At 36.3% G+C, this 18,723-nt stretch overlaps 1 protein-coding gene across 2 annotated transcripts in view; it reads left to right on the plus strand.

Annotated features, from left to right (window-relative positions):
• Window positions 1-15,585: 15,585 nt before the first annotated feature.
• Window positions 15,586-18,723, plus strand: part of LOC150094969 (glycogenin-1-like) — a 94,919-nt gene continuing 91,781 nt past the window's right edge. For both annotated transcript variants that reach the window (XM_090410921.1, XM_090410922.1), the window contains exon 1: window positions 15,586-15,715. In XM_090410921.1, the coding sequence (XP_090267047.1) occupies window positions 15,610-15,715 (106 nt within the window). In that variant the 5' untranslated portion in view covers window positions 15,586-15,609. The remainder of the gene's footprint in view (window positions 15,716-18,723) is intronic.

The raw sequence follows: 18,723 nt of genomic DNA on the forward strand, positions 1-18,723 counted from the left end.
TGCAGTTTTACATGCCATGGCATTGAGCCAAGCACACACCTAAGCTTGTCATACTTACCAGCCCGGTCATTCCACATGTACCCTGTCTTAATTGTAAATTCGACTCCTTTAGCCACCTCCCAAGTCATGACCTTATGGTCACTCTCACCAATTGGTGGCAACATGGTCATGTTCGTTACAGCTACATTCTCAGTTGCAATTACTAGGTCCAGCACTCTCTGCCCCCTGGTATTTTCCAATACATGTTGCCGTAGATAGTTGTCCCTTAATAACTGCATAAAATCCAATTCCTTCCTCCCATGTGCCCTCTCCTCTTTCCAGTCAATGTTACCATAATTGAAATCACCCATAATAATTACCCTCCTTCTACTCATTTCTTCTATTTGCTTATGCATACTATCCCCACCATCCACTCCATCACCCGGTCTATAGCAGCACCCAATTGTATATTTTGTTCTGCTAGATTCTATCTCACACCAAACAGCCTCAAATGGGCTTTTTTCCCCATCCTGCAGTTCAACTTCTATACTCCTTGGCTGAAGCTCATCAGCTATCATCAATAACACTCCTGCCCCCTTTTTATTCACCCTGTCACTCCTGAACACGCTATACCCATCGCATTCAATCCCACTAGCTTTATCATCTTCTGTCAGCCATGTTTCACTAATACCGACAACCTGTGGCCTGGAAGTGCCAACCATGGCCAAAAATTCTTCCTTCTTGTTCCTAATACTCCTGGCATTAGTGTACATGAATCGCAGAAGCCCATTTGTCCCATCCCTACTTTGATGCCTTATACTAACTATCCCATTCTGATTTGTTGTCCGTCGTACTCGCCCGGGCATAATATACTCATTCATACACTTAACTTCCCCCCTAAAGTCTGCATATCTACTCTCCCCCCCTCTTAATAAATCTAGTTTCCCTGAGTCTGTACATCCACTTCCACATCATTCATCAACACTCTTTCAAGTCTCCGTACACCAACTCCATTCAAATGTAACCCATCCATCTTATATAAGTCCTTTCGCCCATCGAACTCATTCCACACATCCACAAATTCCACACCACTCTCCATGCATAACCCACGCATAAAGTCATTGGCAATTATGGCCCTCCTTCTAAACACTTCGCTGTCATACCGCGGTAAGATACTCACAATCCTAACTCTCTCACTCTTCTCTTTTGCTACCTCAAACAACTTCCTCACATCCTCTATCATTTCCATTTTGTCCTCCTTCAAATCATTCGTTCCTGCCACGATTATCATCTCTTTCACCCTCTGTTTTTGCAATATACCTGTATACAGGCCCGGCTGGTGGCGTGTGCGAAGTGTGCAATATACACAGGCGCCGCAGAAGAAAAGGCGCCTAAAAGATGTCAAAAATATGAGATAAAGAGTTTAAACGAACAACTAATGGTACAGAATGGTACATATAATTATGAATGTACGTCGTCTTCCGTTCGGGCCCCTTCAGATCTTCAAGGAAACGAACAAATAAATTCTGAAATTGTATCCTGGACCCGATTATATCACTAATTTTTGATTCAAATTTATGAAAATATACCTAAAAGTTCTTAATTTTTGATGTATCATAAATCAACTTATGATTAATTGTTGAGTTCCGTGTAAGGACCGTATCCTAATCCTAATTTTAATTGGATCGGATGCATGTGGTCCGGTCCTAAAAGTCGGCTTACTACTGATAACTCATTCTTCTCGACATTCGAGCCTGTTATATTAGCGGATTGTTAGGGCGGCTTCAGCGACACAAAATAATTGGCAGCCTTGAAGAACTCTTTGCAAATTCACTGATTGCATTGAGAATACTATTGACTTTGCCCGTTTCAGTTGCTAAGGGAGAGAGAACATTTTCTAAATTACAATTAATAAAGAACTACCTGCGATCAAGCATGAGTCAAGAAAAACTAAATGGTTTGACACTAATTTTAATAGAAAATAATGTTGCTCAGTCTATCAACATTGATGTAACTGCGACAGGATTTCGCTGAAATGAAAGCCAGACCCGTCCCTTTTAGCAAAATTTATGTAAAGAATATTTGAATAAATCTCTTAACTTTATATTACTATTTTATATTATTTTGAAAATTTATATAACTTGAAAAAATTTGTATAAGCAGAACTAATCCGTAGGTAACATTATACTGTAAAGCGGTTTTCATTTGTTCTTCATTTTCTGTTCGTTTTATTCACACTTTATTTAAAAAAAAAAAAAAAAACATTTTTTGGAAAGGCGCCGAACATTAATCGCACACACAAGAAAAATACTATGCGCCGGTCCTGCCTGTATACAGTATACTCAAAGCTAGTTGCTGTGTCACATTTTGTAGCATCGCGCGTGTCGTACAACTATGTCAGCAGCAGTCAGATTTTAGGTAGGATTAAGCCTTGATTTTTGTTACATTGTTTAGAGATCCGCAGCATTTGTTAGGCTTCCTTGAATTTTCTTGTTAAACAGTTATGATCAATATAAGGCATTTTTGTTTGTCGCCAAACTTACCTGATTGCCTCTGGAAGTTGTATGGAATTAACCTGATTTATGCTGTCTTCTTTTTTCGACGTCTCTTACGTGTTCAGACATGCGGATCTCCCCCGACCTTCCCATCTGGCCTATATAGCTAATACCACAAGAGCAATGAATCTCATAAACGCCTGGGTTATTCATGGGATGATGTAAGAATCTGGAGATTTTATGCAATTGTAAAAAAGAAAAAAGCCACCTTACTGTTATACTCATGGAACAACTTTGCCACATTGTAACATTCCTGATATAAGGTAGCATGATTGCGTTCTTAAAATCTTGTTTAAGTAAAGGAACTGTCGGCGTATTAAGAATTTTGTTGATCGTCTTTGGTTCATAGCCATTGAGTGCAAGGTTATGTCTCGAGTAGCGTAGTTCTTCATTTCTGTTAATTGATGTACTGGATGTATTGTATGCTCTATCTCGTAATGTTTTAATCATACCTATCTTATGTAAAAACTTTCCATTTGCTGTTGATTTTCTATACACTAAAAAGGACAGTCTCTTTTCTTCGTTTATTTCGACAAGGATCAATGAATGTTTTTTTTTTTTTGTGAGATCTTCCAGTAGAAGAGTAAATTTTATATTCGTATGCAAGCTGTTCAGATGGTTTATTGAAGTGAATTAAGTCATCCATTGTGCCTGATCAAATAACGAAAATATCATCAATGTTACTTAACCAAGTTTTTTGGTCTCTTGTGATTGTTTTTTTTTTTTTTTTTTTTAAATAGCATACCTTTCGAAATTGTCCATAAAGAGGTTGGCCAAGGCGGGAGATAGGGAATCCATGGCAAGTCCTTTTTGTTATACATTTGTCCTGAAATATGTGAAATATGTAAAATATGTTTTCCACACTGTTTTTGAATAGTTTTACTGTCTGGTGGGAAAAGGTTTACAAGCAGATTCACTGTGTCATCCCTAGGTACATTTTAATGAATTAATTCCAGTCTTTTTTGTACAACTTTTGCTAATACACCTAACAATATAAGTCTGTCGACTTGGGAAACTTGTAAGGCTACATTTGTTTAGTTTTTATTAAACTTGTACTTCTGTCAGTGGTCCTAACAGGCACTTAAGCGCCCACGACCTTTCCGAGTATTCTTGGACTTCGCAACCGTAACTCGAGGATAAGGTGGTTAGCTCGGTGAGTCTTATCTTTGTAGATGCGTGTGTTCACGGGGCCGGTTTGCCTGTTCTGGGACACGAAGGACCCGAGTTTCCGGTTGGAAAAAACAAAACAAAAAACACTTTCGTATGAGACCGGCTAACACCTGGATTCCTCACGTCACTGACGGGAATCCAGGTCTTTCCGACCAAAGGGCTTCGTCTATACCGACTAAGTTTCGGAGGCTCTATTAAACTCGTTATTCATCTTAAAACATGTGGTCTCGCTACCTGAAGCTGTCTTCTGAACTCCTAAATAAACTACAGAAACTTACTTATTCACAATTTGTGAGTTATTTAAAACTGAAATGTATGATTATACCGATGTTTTTAAACTGTGAGCTGTGCAAAACACCTGGAAGTGACCACCTATTCCAAGAGATCAGCAAATTATTATATACAAACCTGAAACTAAAAAGTTCTGTTAACGTTTAAAACCGAAACCGAATTGCGTTGTTTCTATCATTATTATTGTTGTTGTTTTCAAACTGATAAGTAATGTAAATAATGTGGAATCGTCGACCCAGCCTACAGTTCATCGAAATTCCTTCCGAAAACTCGGTTTTTTTATCCCGTAAACTCAAGAAAATCGGCTGTAGAACCCACATTATTTCAGACAGCGACATATCTTGTCACTGTCTGAAATAATGGTACCAAGAGATGACAGCACTTGTTTGCCAGCCTCTTCATTGGTGGCTGCTATAATTAGTGATAGACATGGGCCAGCTATCTCTCATTGGCTACTGGTGGAGATTGAATTGCTCACTCAGTCTCCAAAAGCTAGACAGGGTATAAAGGCCTCGCCTACTCCCTATAAGGGAATAAAAGGCGTTAGCTGATTTTTTATGTATTTTTTTTATTTTTATAACATTCCTCTGCAGTACTATCAGTTTTAAGTTGTAAAGTCATTGACTTTTTATATTTGGTTTTGATCTAAATATTAGATCGATGCTTTCTAGAATAATTATTACCATATTTTTCGAAACTATGCGAAAGGAAGCGCGCTAAGGATCTAGCAGTGCTACTGACCTGGCTGGTTAAACTAAAAGCATTTTAACTTGAAAGTCCCTGAGGAGTGTAAAGAGGGTAGAATAAAGATATCAAACTATAGATCACTTTGCCTTATATTGCTTCAAGTTTAAGATGTTGGAGAAACAGAAGCTTGTGTGCACACTTGGATAGAATATATATATATATATAGTAGTAATAGTAACATTATTGTACATCGGTATGGATTGTCAAGGGCGATCTTACAGTAATCTGGTTTTTAAAGTAATAAGAGTAACCGACGAGGGGGAGGGAAAGTATACCCTGTAATTTACTGGGCTTCGCAAAAGCATTTGTGGGTTGCAATTATTAACTAATATTGATTTGCAACGTATGGGTTTAGATATTAGGTTAGTGAAAGGATTGGCTGTCTGATAAGTATCAGTGAGTTGTGTATATGGAAGATCCTGGATCGCCTGAATGTTTTTTTTCTGAATGATGTTTAAGAGAGAGTGCTATTTCTTGTCTGCTTAACTAAGTTTACAGCAAATTTGATCTATTGCTTCAACCTAGCGGATACCATCTTAGATCATGGGTTTCATTTTCTACTGTAACATAGATATCCACTGTTGTATCAGCATGAATTTAATAAATAAATATATTTAAAAACATACAATTTAGAATTGGAAATAATCATATCTTATCTAGAACCCTATGGAAATCCTCTCAGCGATCGTGCGAGGTGGTCATGTCGATTTCCATAAGTTAGGATTAAAGAGGTCACCACCCATCCCTTTTGGGAATAAAATTCTTTAGTGGATTTTTCTTTCTTCCTTAAAAATATCCTCTGCCTTTTTATTCCCCAAAGAGGAAATATAGTCCTTTTAGCCCTAACTTTTTTACTTTTTGAAGACAGGTTGGCAACCGGTCTTCCTTCATGCTCTCACAGAGATAGTGAGTCCAATCTGTCAAGGAAACAAATCTTTTCAGAACGGAGTACTGCAGACAACTCCGCCATCTTGTGGCCTAAACCTTATTATTATTATTATTATTATTATTGTCTGTAATAGCTTGAGTTTTACTTTAAAAAAAAAATTAAAATGGAAGGCTAAAAACCAGCAGAGAAATATCTTACTTGTCCATTGCTAGAGATCGACTAACTAGGGAAACAGACGCCGAAGAAAGGCTTTAAAATAGTCCTAATTCCCCCTCTCGCTTTTATTACAAATATATGGAAATATACATAAATGGCATTGCACAGTTGCTCACTGAGATGAAGCAGGATTGAGGATTGTGAGTACCTCTGAATCAGCACGGTAGCACCAAGGGATTTAGTAGGAATCTAAGTAGCTGATTTTCAGGACCCTAGACACCCTTTCTACCATGCTCAAGATGCTGCTAGCTAATTACTATCGTCATATCCGAACTTTACAGATTATTAAGAAATATGCATCAAATAATTAATACATAACGATAATATGGGGGAGAAAAAGGAACTCAGAATGTTAGAGGACTTGCAGAGAAGAGGAGAGAAAAAAAAAAGACAGTGAGTTATGGAAATATAAGATTACTTGACATTTTATCTTGTTCCAATTATAGAGCCAAAGCAGGAGATTAAGTGCTGATACAGGGAAGTAAAGCATAGCGAATGAAAGAGCACAAAGTTTTGAACGAAAGGTCGATGTGACCGCAAATATAAACTGAAAATCGTTTCCATTAGTTATATCGTGTAATCACAAATTTCGGATGACCTGTGTAAAGGGTAAGGAGGAAAACAATTTTTGAAGAAAAATTGTTGTAGGAATGTAATGGAATTTAAATAAGAGTGGGGAAATAGAAATCTAAATGAAAGTTTTGGAATATTTAAAAAAAAAAAAAGTAAAAAAAATGCTTAGCAGCTGATCACATCATCACACATTTTCTCACAGACAAAATACATATACTACAGCGTGAGGGAGATTTTTAACATATAGATCTGAAGTTCATTCACTTATATACTTGAGTTGCAGCAAAAGAAAGTCAAAATAAACGAGGTTCTAGAATTGGAAGTGACCACTGCTTCCAAACAATGAAGAAAACTTTTATTGTGAAAAACTGTAGATACAGTGAAATAATAATGCAAATAAAAGAGTTGGAGGGTTTGAATTGAAAATATGGAATTAGCGAATTTTTAAAAGAACGTGAGAATTTATCACAGATACTGGAGAAAACTGGATCCACAGAGTGCTGGAGAACTTTAGAAGAATGTTTTTTCGGGTGTCCTAAACACGTCATTAAGAAAACAATTCTCGAAGCAGCAGAAGAAACTTGTGGAAAATCTAAAATCAGAGACAAATTCTGGTTGGAACGAGGAAGTTAAGAATTTAAATAGGAAAGGTATCTTAGAGTACAATATGAAAACTGTAAGGAACACAGAATAGTAATAGGACTGGAATTGGCTAAAATTATTATGATTTACTTCTATTCTATAAAAGAAATAATTTTTATAAAGCGTTTTTAAAAAAATAAGAAGAAAAAAGAATACCTTAAAATTCATTAAGGATAGAGAAAAACATTTTACGGAATGAAATCTACATAGTGAATAATAAATAAAAGAAATATTTCCAAAATTATCTAGAGAAGTTTTAACTATCGTAGAGAGAAAGGAGAATAGGAAATCTGATAGTCGAGAAGAGAAAGGAAATGACGTAATTACTCACGAGGAAACTGGAAAGGCTTTAAATAAGTTAAATTAGGAAAGGCCTCTAGATACAATGATAAACATGAGCAAAGATTGGAGATCATGCTTAGAATTGTGAACCTAGAGATAATCCATGATTGGATTGTCTGAACTGTACTTATCTGTGAAAGAAGCGACAACAGTGAGTGTAAAGGCTATAAGATATCTTTAAAATGGTCCGATTATATATATATCAGTGGCGTCGCGTGCTGTCATGTGGCTTATGCAACTCGCGCTACAAGATTTACGTCAATGTTTTTATTATTATTATTGTTATTATTATTATTATTATTACGTGACACCTCCAGGGAGTCAAAGGACTCATCGTGGGAGGGCATACTACTCTACTTCGCTAAATACATCTCATCCTCTCCACTACTAATTAATTCTCCGACTACGACACCACCGTCAACGCCCATCATCACCAACAACATTAGTTTTTGTCTGTAAATTACATGTTCCGAAGACCGATTTGTCTGTACGCGGGATGAAAAACCCCAATTTCCTGGAGAAAAAACCCTGCTACCACCGTATGAGATCGACTAACTCACCTTCAACTGAAAAAGTCCATATAAGGATTCCCTTCGTCACGACGAGAATCGAACCCAGGTCTTTTCCAATTGAAAGGCGCAATGGCCCGCTATTCTTCCAATTGAAAGGCGCAATGGCCCGCTATTCTTCCAATTGCGCTACGGCGGCTTATTTAACCGTATGATTGCATTTTTATCGATGTATGAAAGTTTTAAGAGTATTGTGCATCAGCGCTCATCATAATTTGTCCAATGCCATTAATTGCAGGATAACTTTGAAAACTTTAATTTATCAATTTATTGTAACCAAATCTGCATAGAGTATAGGACAAGGTGTTTGTCTTAAGATACCTGGGTGGTCTGTAAAGTTCTCAACCTAACAATGAAAAAACGAATTTATAATTTCAAAATTATTTTTATTTTTCAACATAATCTCCCTTAAGACTAATACATAATTTATTCCAGCGCCATTATCCCATAACTGTAGTGGTTCTCAGTAAGATCTGCAAAATACCCTACTACAGCTGCAATCACCTCTTGATTCGAAGAAAAACGCTGACCAGCGAGGAAGAGTTTCTGTTTTGGGAAGCGACAGAAGTCAGGAGGAGCCAAATCGGGGGGAGGGGGGGGATAGGGGGGATGTTCCAACAATTCATAGTGTAAATCCCTTAATTTTCCCATTTGCCAAAACACTTTTGTGGGCAGGTGCATTATCCTGATGAAAGATGATTTTTTTCTTCTGCAAACCCCGTCTATTCTCACGAATTTTTTCTTCTGGTCTGCTTAAAAGATCGGAATAATATTCCCTGGTTATTGTTTTACCCTTTTCAAGATAATTAATAAACAAAAGGACTTTGGCATCCCAAAATACCGATGTCATGACCTTTCCTGCTAATGGAACCGAGTTTGTCTTCTTTGGTGCTGAACAACCGGCTTCTGTCCACTGTTTTGACTGGTGTTTGGATTCTGGTGTGTAATGGTGAATCCAAGCCTCATCCATAGTAAAAAATCGAAACACAAAATCAGTTTCATTCTTTTTAAAACGTTCCAAACATTGTTCTGAGATTTTCATGCGAGTGCATTTTTGATCAGTTGTTAGCAAGCGTGGCACCCTTCTTGCGCAAAGCTTTTTCATATGCAGTTCTTCATGCAAAATATATCCTGCATGTTCTTTTGAAATGCATATAGTCTCAGCAATTTCACGCACTTTGTCTCGTCAGTCATCCAATATCATATCTCGTGCACTTGATCAATGATTTCTGGTGTTGTTGCACTTTTTGGAGGTCCTTCAAGGCTGGTACGGCCACGTTTAAACTCGGCAGCCAATTTCTTAATTGTTGAAAACGAAGGAGAAGAGGGCCCATAAACTTTTATGAACTTCGAATGGATTTCTTTTGACATTAAACCTCCTTTTACAAAGAATTTTATAACCGCATGATACTCAATTTTATGCATTTCAAGGGATACAGACAGCACTTTTGCTTCAGAGAGCTGTATAAAACAACTACTTGATAGAATGACTTGCAACTTCACATGGATGCGTACGACAGCTGTACCAACTTAGGAAAAACAAATCTTGCCGATAGTGTTGCCATCTATGCTCGAGGCCGAGAACTTTTTAGACCACCCTCGTATATTAGAAAACAATAATGAAGGAGAATGAGTAATTCAAATATACCAACCATAACAAAGTTGTAAATATAATAAATTTGGAAGAGGCGTATTACTTTCGGCTACAATCATACAATCCGCAAAAGCTCTGGCAGAAAACGGGACATTCAGTAGATCGCCAACACTGTTTCCCATTGTAAATATAGTCAAAAAAAGTTATAAATTATTTATATAAATTATTTATATAAAATTATATATATATATTAAAACTTGTCTATATCAGTGTTCTAAACACGTCAGTTTCACATTTCACGCACGCAAACCAGATGAAACTCAGAAAACAAATAGCAACTCATGACAAATAACAACGTTCAATTGGATTGATTGACATGATAACCAGTCACAGCTACTGATTTCTGGGTGCTATTTTCTTAGCGCACACCCTACCTCTCCTTCTCAGTGGTTTAAAACCACTGGAATGCTAAAAATTTGAACCGCTGCGCCATCTGTGCGTCTGTTCAAAGGTGTTCGTATTTGTGATCCAGGCTATTAACTCGAATGTGGTGAAATGTTTACGCGTCGAAAATTGTCCTCGTCATGAAGTATTAGCATATTGGGTTTAATTTTAGAAATCACGCGAAGCCAGGAAACAATTAGGGGAATCAAACAGGAATAAATGCAAAAATATATCGGTGATATTGCTATTTAGTGGATGTGCATCCCACACCTTGAATATACTCCTCTGACACTCGTATATACACAATAGAATTTGTAAAAATAAAGGCTTCAAATGCTGAATCTGCGAAATTCGAATCAAATGTAAGCCCAAGGCAATTCTATAATCCTGATCTGATACTATTTAGCTTATCCTTATTCGCTCTCTAACCAATCCCGCTGTGGTCATCATGGATGTTTGTGATTGTATTTATGAGGGTGGTCTGAAAAGCTCTTGGCCGCGACCATAGATCGAGACAAACAAGTTTAAATGTAAGGTTATCCATGAAATTATTGAATTCATTAAATTAGTTTGCATATGTATACAAAAGCGTGAAAGAGACTTGGGAAGTTGAAGGGGGGAGGGGGAATATATATATATAATATATAATATTCTCTGGAGTATTTCCGTGTCTTTACTATTCAATATTAGCATACTAGTATCGTCAGTGAGGGACTCATCGTATGGATATTATATACTTATTACAGTTACAAAAAACGAAAAGAATTTAACTGGAATTTTGAAAACGAGCTGGAGATATATAGTGTGTGTGTGGTGACATGCCAGAGAGAAATGTGAAGCTTTGTTATCAGGATGGCCAGTTTAGTGTCAAAACTCCTGAGAAAATACAAAAATATAAATATTCCATGCATAGGCCACACCCACTTAAATCTCAAGGTCGCCGAAACTTAGTGAATTTTGAAGGTGCACATTGTTAAATCACTTATTCGTTAACAGTACATGCACAAAATAATATGGTTGTAGCCGCAGTTTTCTCAATTGGAGAGCCCTAAATAAATTTCATGTGCCGTATTGCTGGCTCTGTATGAAGTTAATATCAAAACAGCTAAGGCCTGTTTGATGTCCAGCAGTTGCGTGTCTTCACTAGATAAGTTTCGAATTTTCCTCCTTCGCCAAAACATATAATTTTAGGGAGAAAAACTTGTTCTATGCATTTTCGACTGAATACCAGTATTTAACAACGTTGCTCGTATCGCCAACCAGAGGAAGCTATTCTTCAGATTCTCACAGATTTACGCCTTGCTGAGAAAATATGTTAAAAAATAAAGCTTGACTGGGAATTCGATGGGAAGGTTGTAAATGTGAATCTATTGCCACCAATAACATATGTAGACAATACAAAGCTATGCACATTGTGATTTGTACACCTGACGAGTTTCTTACTCATTGTATCTTACTCATGTTAGTACATATATTTGAATCATAAGACCGAAATAAATTTGTTTCGGTCTTCTGCGTGTCTTCACTAGATAAGTTTCGAATTTTCCTCCTTCGCCAAAACATATAATTTTAGGGAGAAAAACTTGTTCTATGCATTTTCGACTGAATACCAGTATTTAACAACGTTGCTCGTATCGCCAACCAGAGGAAGCTATTCTTCAGATTCTCACAGATTTACGCCTTGCTGAGAAAATATGTTAAAAAATAAAGCTTGACTGGGAATTCGATGGGAAGGTTGTAAATGTGAATCTATTGCCACCAATAACATATGTAGACAATACAAAGCTATGCACATTGTGATTTGTACACCTGACGAGTTTCTTACTCATTGTATCTTACTCATGTTAGTACATATATTTGAATCATAAGACCGAAATAAATTTGTTTCGGTCTTCTGATTCAAATATCACCAACACAAATACGATGACAAACTAAAAATACAAGGTAAACGAGGTCGAGAGTAAATGTGAGAGTTGTGTTCCATAGTAGAAGAAATCGAACGTTCACTTGCGATCGAAATCACATTGAGACAGTGCACAGTTACAATATACAGTACTTAAAGAATATTATTATTATTATTATTATTATTATTTGACACCTCCAGGATTCCAAAGACTCATCGAGGGAGAGTGTGCCAACAGCATCGAACGATTGGCCCCCTTCCGATGAACTTAATATGGTACCTTAGATCTGATAATAATGTAAAATAGGAAATTTTACTCTTTAAATTGCATGTGTAAAGGCATATCAATTTATAAATATAATTTTCCTTCCATTACCCTGATGTGTTGCAGTGGAGTTAAAGGAAGGAAACGCAATATTGTTTATACTGTATAACGTACTGCTTGTAGTGTCAATCAACATCGTCTCGATAAAGATATCGTGCGAACGGAGAGTATAATATATTTTTGGGATAACTTACTGGGAATATCACTCATGAATCCTTTTTGTGAATGACGAAGGTACTATCCAGTTTTACATCGTAAGTACAATAAGGAATATTTATTCTTTATCATTCTCATGGAAGAAAAAATGCAGTATAATTTTTTTAACATCACAGTTCCATCTATCAGTGCCGTAACGATGGCGTGGCGAAAGCTGCTCCCGCCACGGGCACAAAACGTAAAAATTGTTAAAAATAAATAAATAAATATAAATAAAAGTTCCCTATTTTAATATTGTATTTTTAAATTTCAGCAGTACGCCGCTTTAGACACACAAATTCTGCAACACACTGCAACTCATTTTGATGGGGTTAATAGTAACTATTTAACATGTTGCATTTAGTAAAATGTAACTTGTTACATTTAAAATTTTCAAACTTTTTTGTCATTTTTGGGTTAGGGGAGCGCAAGTTAGACACTTGCCACAGGCGCTTCTTACCCTCGTTATTGTACTGCCATTTATTGCATTGGTTTGGTCCTATTATTTATTTATTTATTTATTTTTATTTTATTAACAAAAGCAGGCAAAATAGCCGTAAATATAATATTTTATTTTTTTATTTTTCCCGATCCTACAGCATTTTTGCTTTCCAACGTGCTGTTAATGCCAAAGGAACCTACGTAAGCAAGTTGCGGGTTCGAATTACACTATGGAATGGATGTTTTAGGTTGTAGATGTTTTTGTCACCTAGTTTACTTGTAGACAGGCAATGGCCCCAGATTTAAATAAAATAAAATACTATGTTTAGTTTCTAAAGCATGTTTCTGGATTTAATTACCACACACATACCAATATGCTCTCAGGTTTCCAACTTTTTTGTGAATGGGATTGTCAAAGCTATTATTATTAGTCTTGCTTCATCATAGATGATGCATTGTTCTGTTATTCTTTTTGTGCCATGTAAAACTGATGGTGATATCGTATAATTTTGCATGTATACAGCAGATCTTTAAGGTAGTCTGAATGTTACAAATAGCTCAAGATGCGAAATATTTCCTTTGGGAATATTTGGAAATTCTTTGAAATATACCATAGGTATATTTCAAAGAATTCTATGAAAGAAAATTGATTTTTAATCAAGAAACATTGTCTATTATTAATTGCTTCAAGCGGGAATTACTGTAGATAATGAATACGGTATAAAAGCGTTTAGGAAGGTGTAAGAAATGCTATTCGCAGAAGAAACTAGCTCTAGGAGATGCTGCAGAAGAACAGCGCTCCAGTACGCAGACTATTGAATGTCATATATTTAGCCAGACACGGTGTTACACGTTTTCAACTTCCTTGTATAGTACATTCATTATATCTTTTGCCAACGACTTTTGACAACGACGAAACATTGTCTATTATTAATTGCTTCAAGCGGGAATTACTGTAGATAATGAATACGGTATAAAAGCGTTTAGGAAGGTGTAAGAAATGCTATTCGCAGAAGAAACTAGCTCTAGGAGATGCTGCAGAAGAACAGCGCTCCAGTACGCAGACTATTGAATGTCATATATTTAGCCAGACACGGTGTTACACGTTTTCAACTTCCTTGTATAGTACATTCATTATATCTTTTGCCAACGACTTCAGCATCTTCTCCAAAATGACGTCATTCCAGAGATATGAATGGAAAAGGTAAGGATGACTGCAACGTGTGTCATTTGGGAAATTCGCATTTCAAAAATCTCCTTGTGCTGGAAAAAATGTGCTCGATAGGACTTGCAGTGTGACCATAGCACTGTGGACTCTTACAGTGACAATGTCTGCATTTTTTTTTTATTAGAGTTAGCCTTTCCACCAGTGGCGGCTCGTACATAAGCACTGCGACCCTGCAGCACTCCCAGGGAAAAAATTAAAATATTAAATTTTGTTTGTGTTTATAAATAATAACAATGCTTATAACATTATATAAATGCAATACAACACGTTAGAGGTTACAGCTTATGTTTTGACATCAATCAATCAGCTAACGCCTTTTTATTCCCGTATATACAGGGAGTAGGCGAGGCCGTTTTTAGCCCTATCTAACTTTTTGATGACTGAGTGGGCAGTTCAATCTCCACTGGTACCCAATGGAGATTGAATAATTGAAATCAAAGATAGCTGGCCCAAGGCTATCACTAATTAAGCGGCACGCAGTGAAGAGAGACGGCTCTACAGGTGCCGCCATCTCGTGGTCCCTAACACTCATATTTAATGTCTGAAATAATGTGGGTTCTACGGTCGATTTTCTTGAGTTTACGGGACAAAAAACCCGCTCCCGTGCCAGAGATCGACTAACTTGGGAACCGGTCGAAAGCTTAGAAAAATTTCCTCTAGTCGCCGACTAGACTCGGCCAAGTGCCGTGGCGTGCAAGCGCCACATCCACTGAGCTACACAGGCTCTTTGACATTGAATAGTTAATAATTGGAATTGTTCGATTAACGCTTTAGATAAGGAAACAAATGCACTGCGATCTAACACAATGTCAGAATTATTACGTTAGGCCAATTGCAGCTAGCCTCTCCGATATTCGTTTGCGCTTCTCATTGCACGTTACAAGTGATTCCGACACTGCTCGTTTGGGGAGTGTATCGTATACTTGCGCGCGTTATTTCTGTGAGATACGAAAGTTTTATTATTGGCGTTTGTTCGTGGTGAGGATGAAATATTTTTAATAAAGCAATTTATTAATATGTAAATTTATTTATTAATAAATTGGTTACTGATTAGGAAAAAGTATTTTTTTTTATTTTGTATGTGTAGCACTCCCACTTAAAAATCCCCCCCCCTCCCTTAGTTCTTCATGATGGCCATAAGAAGATTCTTAATCCTAATTTGTAACAGTATCAACTTTGATAGGCCGTCGTTTTATTTTCTGTATATCTCCATCTCCTTTCCAAATGATTTTTTTCAAATCATTTTTGCAAAGATAAGAGAACAGACAATATATATAATTATAACAGATGTCGTTTTGTCCAGGCTAGCAATTTTCATCGAAAATTGTTGGTGGCATTGATAGTGAAGTATTATTTTAGAGTTTGCGCGCTCGCGTAATTTTTACCGTGTGCGGAAAGGCCGCAGTTCCCTTTCAGGCAAAATAAGATTTTCTGGTGTTCGTTGTAATAATGGGCAAGTTAATGCTTGTGAGATTTCTTAATTTGCATTCCAAGTAACTGGTAAGCATGTTGCTAACATTGGGAACGTACGTGTTAGAGAAAGTGTTCTGTTCTGTGTGGAAATACATTACTTGTAGAAGTAATCAGCGGCCCTGTTTGCCGGACTACAGTAGTAAGTTGATTAGAAAAATGAACCTTTTACATTTATTTTTCTGACAGGCTGCTTTCATGTCTCGAAGCGTCATGCTTAGTGATTGTAGAGTTAATTTCTGATCTTTGATGTATTACGTCATATTCAAGGTTATAATTGTAAAAGTACAGAGGGTATATGCGCTCTCCTTAGAACCTATACCGTTGCTTTTACTGAAAGAGCATAGGCTACGGTTCATTGCCGCTTAGGTCATATTTAAATGTCAGTAGAGACGATGTTGCAGACACTCTTCCTATCAGGTAATATGTAACAAAGACGATGCCTTTCGTTTGAGTATGAAAACTAATTGTAAATGCCATACTTAGAAACTATTATTTAAATTAAACTTTTACAATCACGTAAACTTATTTATTCTGCTTATATATATGATTTTATTTGAAATATTTGCTGCGAATTTGAGTAATCACGAATATTGTATAATTTTGTGTGGATTGTTTTGGAGCATATTGACAAAGCAGTTTGGAAAAGAAACAATAGTTCACCACTAGTCCTTGTATATTATTATTATTATTTTGGAAATTTTTCTTTTCTAGATAAGTTGATATGAGCGTTGTCATAGTATACAACCAACGGAACAACATTGGTTTCTTCCTCAAAAATCATATTTCAGTTAAATTGTGCACCTAGAATGTTGATGTTGGAAAGGAGGATAAAGTAGCTATGCAACAAATTAAGATAAGGGACAAAATATTTTGGCCATACTTGGCACTGATGGCTTATAGGTTTTACAGCCTCTTGTGTGTATTATGTTTTATATTTGAACAGAATTTTTAAGTTCACATGACTAGAGGTGATAACACTAAAAATGAAATAATTGTTCATAGCTTAAACCAACTAATTCAATGCAGTAGAGCACCACAACTTGAATTCTCAAGTAATCCTGTACATCCATAGATTAAGAGCCTCTAGCTGATGGTGTTTCAGTACAGGATAGACTTATATGAAAATTAGTTTTAAATTTACATGATCTAGTATCAGATATTTGGAAAATATCAGATATTTGGAAAACAAAGATGGGATGCAGAATTTATGCTTGGTGAGAATATATTGTTGAAGGTAGAAGAATAAGAGATCTGGGGGTGATAGTGGATAAGGATCTAAAATTTAGGGGACACATCGCCAAAATTGTGAAGACAACATAAAGTCTTCTGGGAATGATGCAGAGGACACTGATGTGTAGAAGTAGGGGAGATTCTTGTTCCATTGTATAAGGCTTTGATTAGGCCACACATGGACTATTGTGCCCAGATTTGGTCACCGAGATTTCAGAAGGATGAAGAGATGTTGGAAAGGGTCCAAAGGAGACTGACTAAGGTAGTTTCTGACCTCTGGAATGTTGAGTATGAAGATAGATTGAGAAGATGTAATTTGCAGAGTCTGGTGGACAGGAGGAAGAGGGGAGATATGATAAAGACCTACAAGTTGGTAAGGGATTGTTATAGGATCAATGCTGGAGAAGTTTTACAGAGAATAGTGGGAGATCAGGGGAGAACCAGAGGTCATCCCTGGAAACTGTATAAAGAGGATGTGAGTAGGGGAGTGAGAGGCAGGTTTTTTTTTTGTGCAGAGTTGTGAATGATTGGAATGCCTTGCCTGAGAATGTGGTGTCTGCAAAGAGTTTGAATTTGTTTAAAACACGGCATGATGAGCTGTGTGTGTGTGTGTGTGTGTGATAAAAGGACCTCCCAGATGAGTCTTTGACTCCATGAGGTCTTGGGGTGTTAATAATAATATACTGACAGTACTAAATGTGATATTTTTTTTTAAACCATAAGTTGCATCTATTTCTATTTTCTAATGAAATTTGCTTCAGTATATCAGTTATTCAAAACAAAGTATACACATGATTAATCTACGTCTACTGCTTGAATGTCATGCTTTTTAGGTAGATGTGTATTTGAAATCATTTAACAAATTGGAAAATTCCTACATATGCACTTTGATCACTATGCTGCAGCTTAATTTGAAAATAGCCTGAATCATCAATAAACTGATCATGTGAAATTTCCTTAATTATTATTTTTTTATGTAATCTGACATGGCTCTATGCATAAGCGTAAATCAGGAGAATAGAGAGGAATCTGACATGGCAGTTGGTGATAAGTCAAAGTTCATAAATTTTTGGATATTCTCTTAGCTGATCATTAACTTGCAGAAACACATCCTATGCTTTACTCAGATCTTCCTACTGTTCTTCTTTGTGTATTTATTACATTTTTTTTTTTTTTTTTTTGGAAGGACATGTTACATATAATCCATTAGTATATTATTATTATTATTTGACACCTCCAGGGAGACCAAAGACTCCTCGAGGGAGAGTGTGCCAACAGCATCGAACGATTGGTCCCCTTCCAACTACTAACCTATGCATTCTAGAAATTTGAATTCATTCAAGATGCCCTATTAAATTGCTATTGCAAATTAGTTATTTACTGGTCTTTATGCTGGATCTTTAGCAATGAAATGACAAAGTGCTGTCCCTTAAAGGGAAAAGCAGACTGCCACTTTAATTCTCCCGCTATATATATATATATATATATATATCCTTAAAGGGAAAAGCAGACTGCCACTTTAATTCTCCCGCTATATATATATATATATATATATATATCCTTAAAGGGAAAAGCAGACTGCCACTTTAATTCTCCCGCTATATATATATATATATATTTTTTTTTTTTTTTTCACTGTTATATCCCATCTTGGGATGAGCTGATTCTTGATCCCTTGTCCATTGCCAAACTGTTTTCATAGATGGTATTAAATAATCCTTAATTGAGTGGAACTGTTATATGTATTGGATGATAAAGGATGCCTCTTTTTTTTTTTTTTTTTTTTTTTTTTTAATGCAACCTCATGGTGTTGCTTATAAAAGCTACTGGTCTTATTAAAAACATAACAGATGACTTATACATTACATTCTATGTTACACTTATACATTGCAATAACTAAGGCAATATCAGAACTCT

Source organism: Typopeltis vanoorti, chromosome 21 (genome assembly GCF_054136105.1).
Source record: "Typopeltis vanoorti isolate ZY-2024b chromosome 21, IOZ_Tvanoo_1.0, whole genome shotgun sequence".
NCBI classification, from domain to species: Eukaryota; Metazoa; Arthropoda; class Arachnida; order Uropygi; family Thelyphonidae; genus Typopeltis; species Typopeltis vanoorti.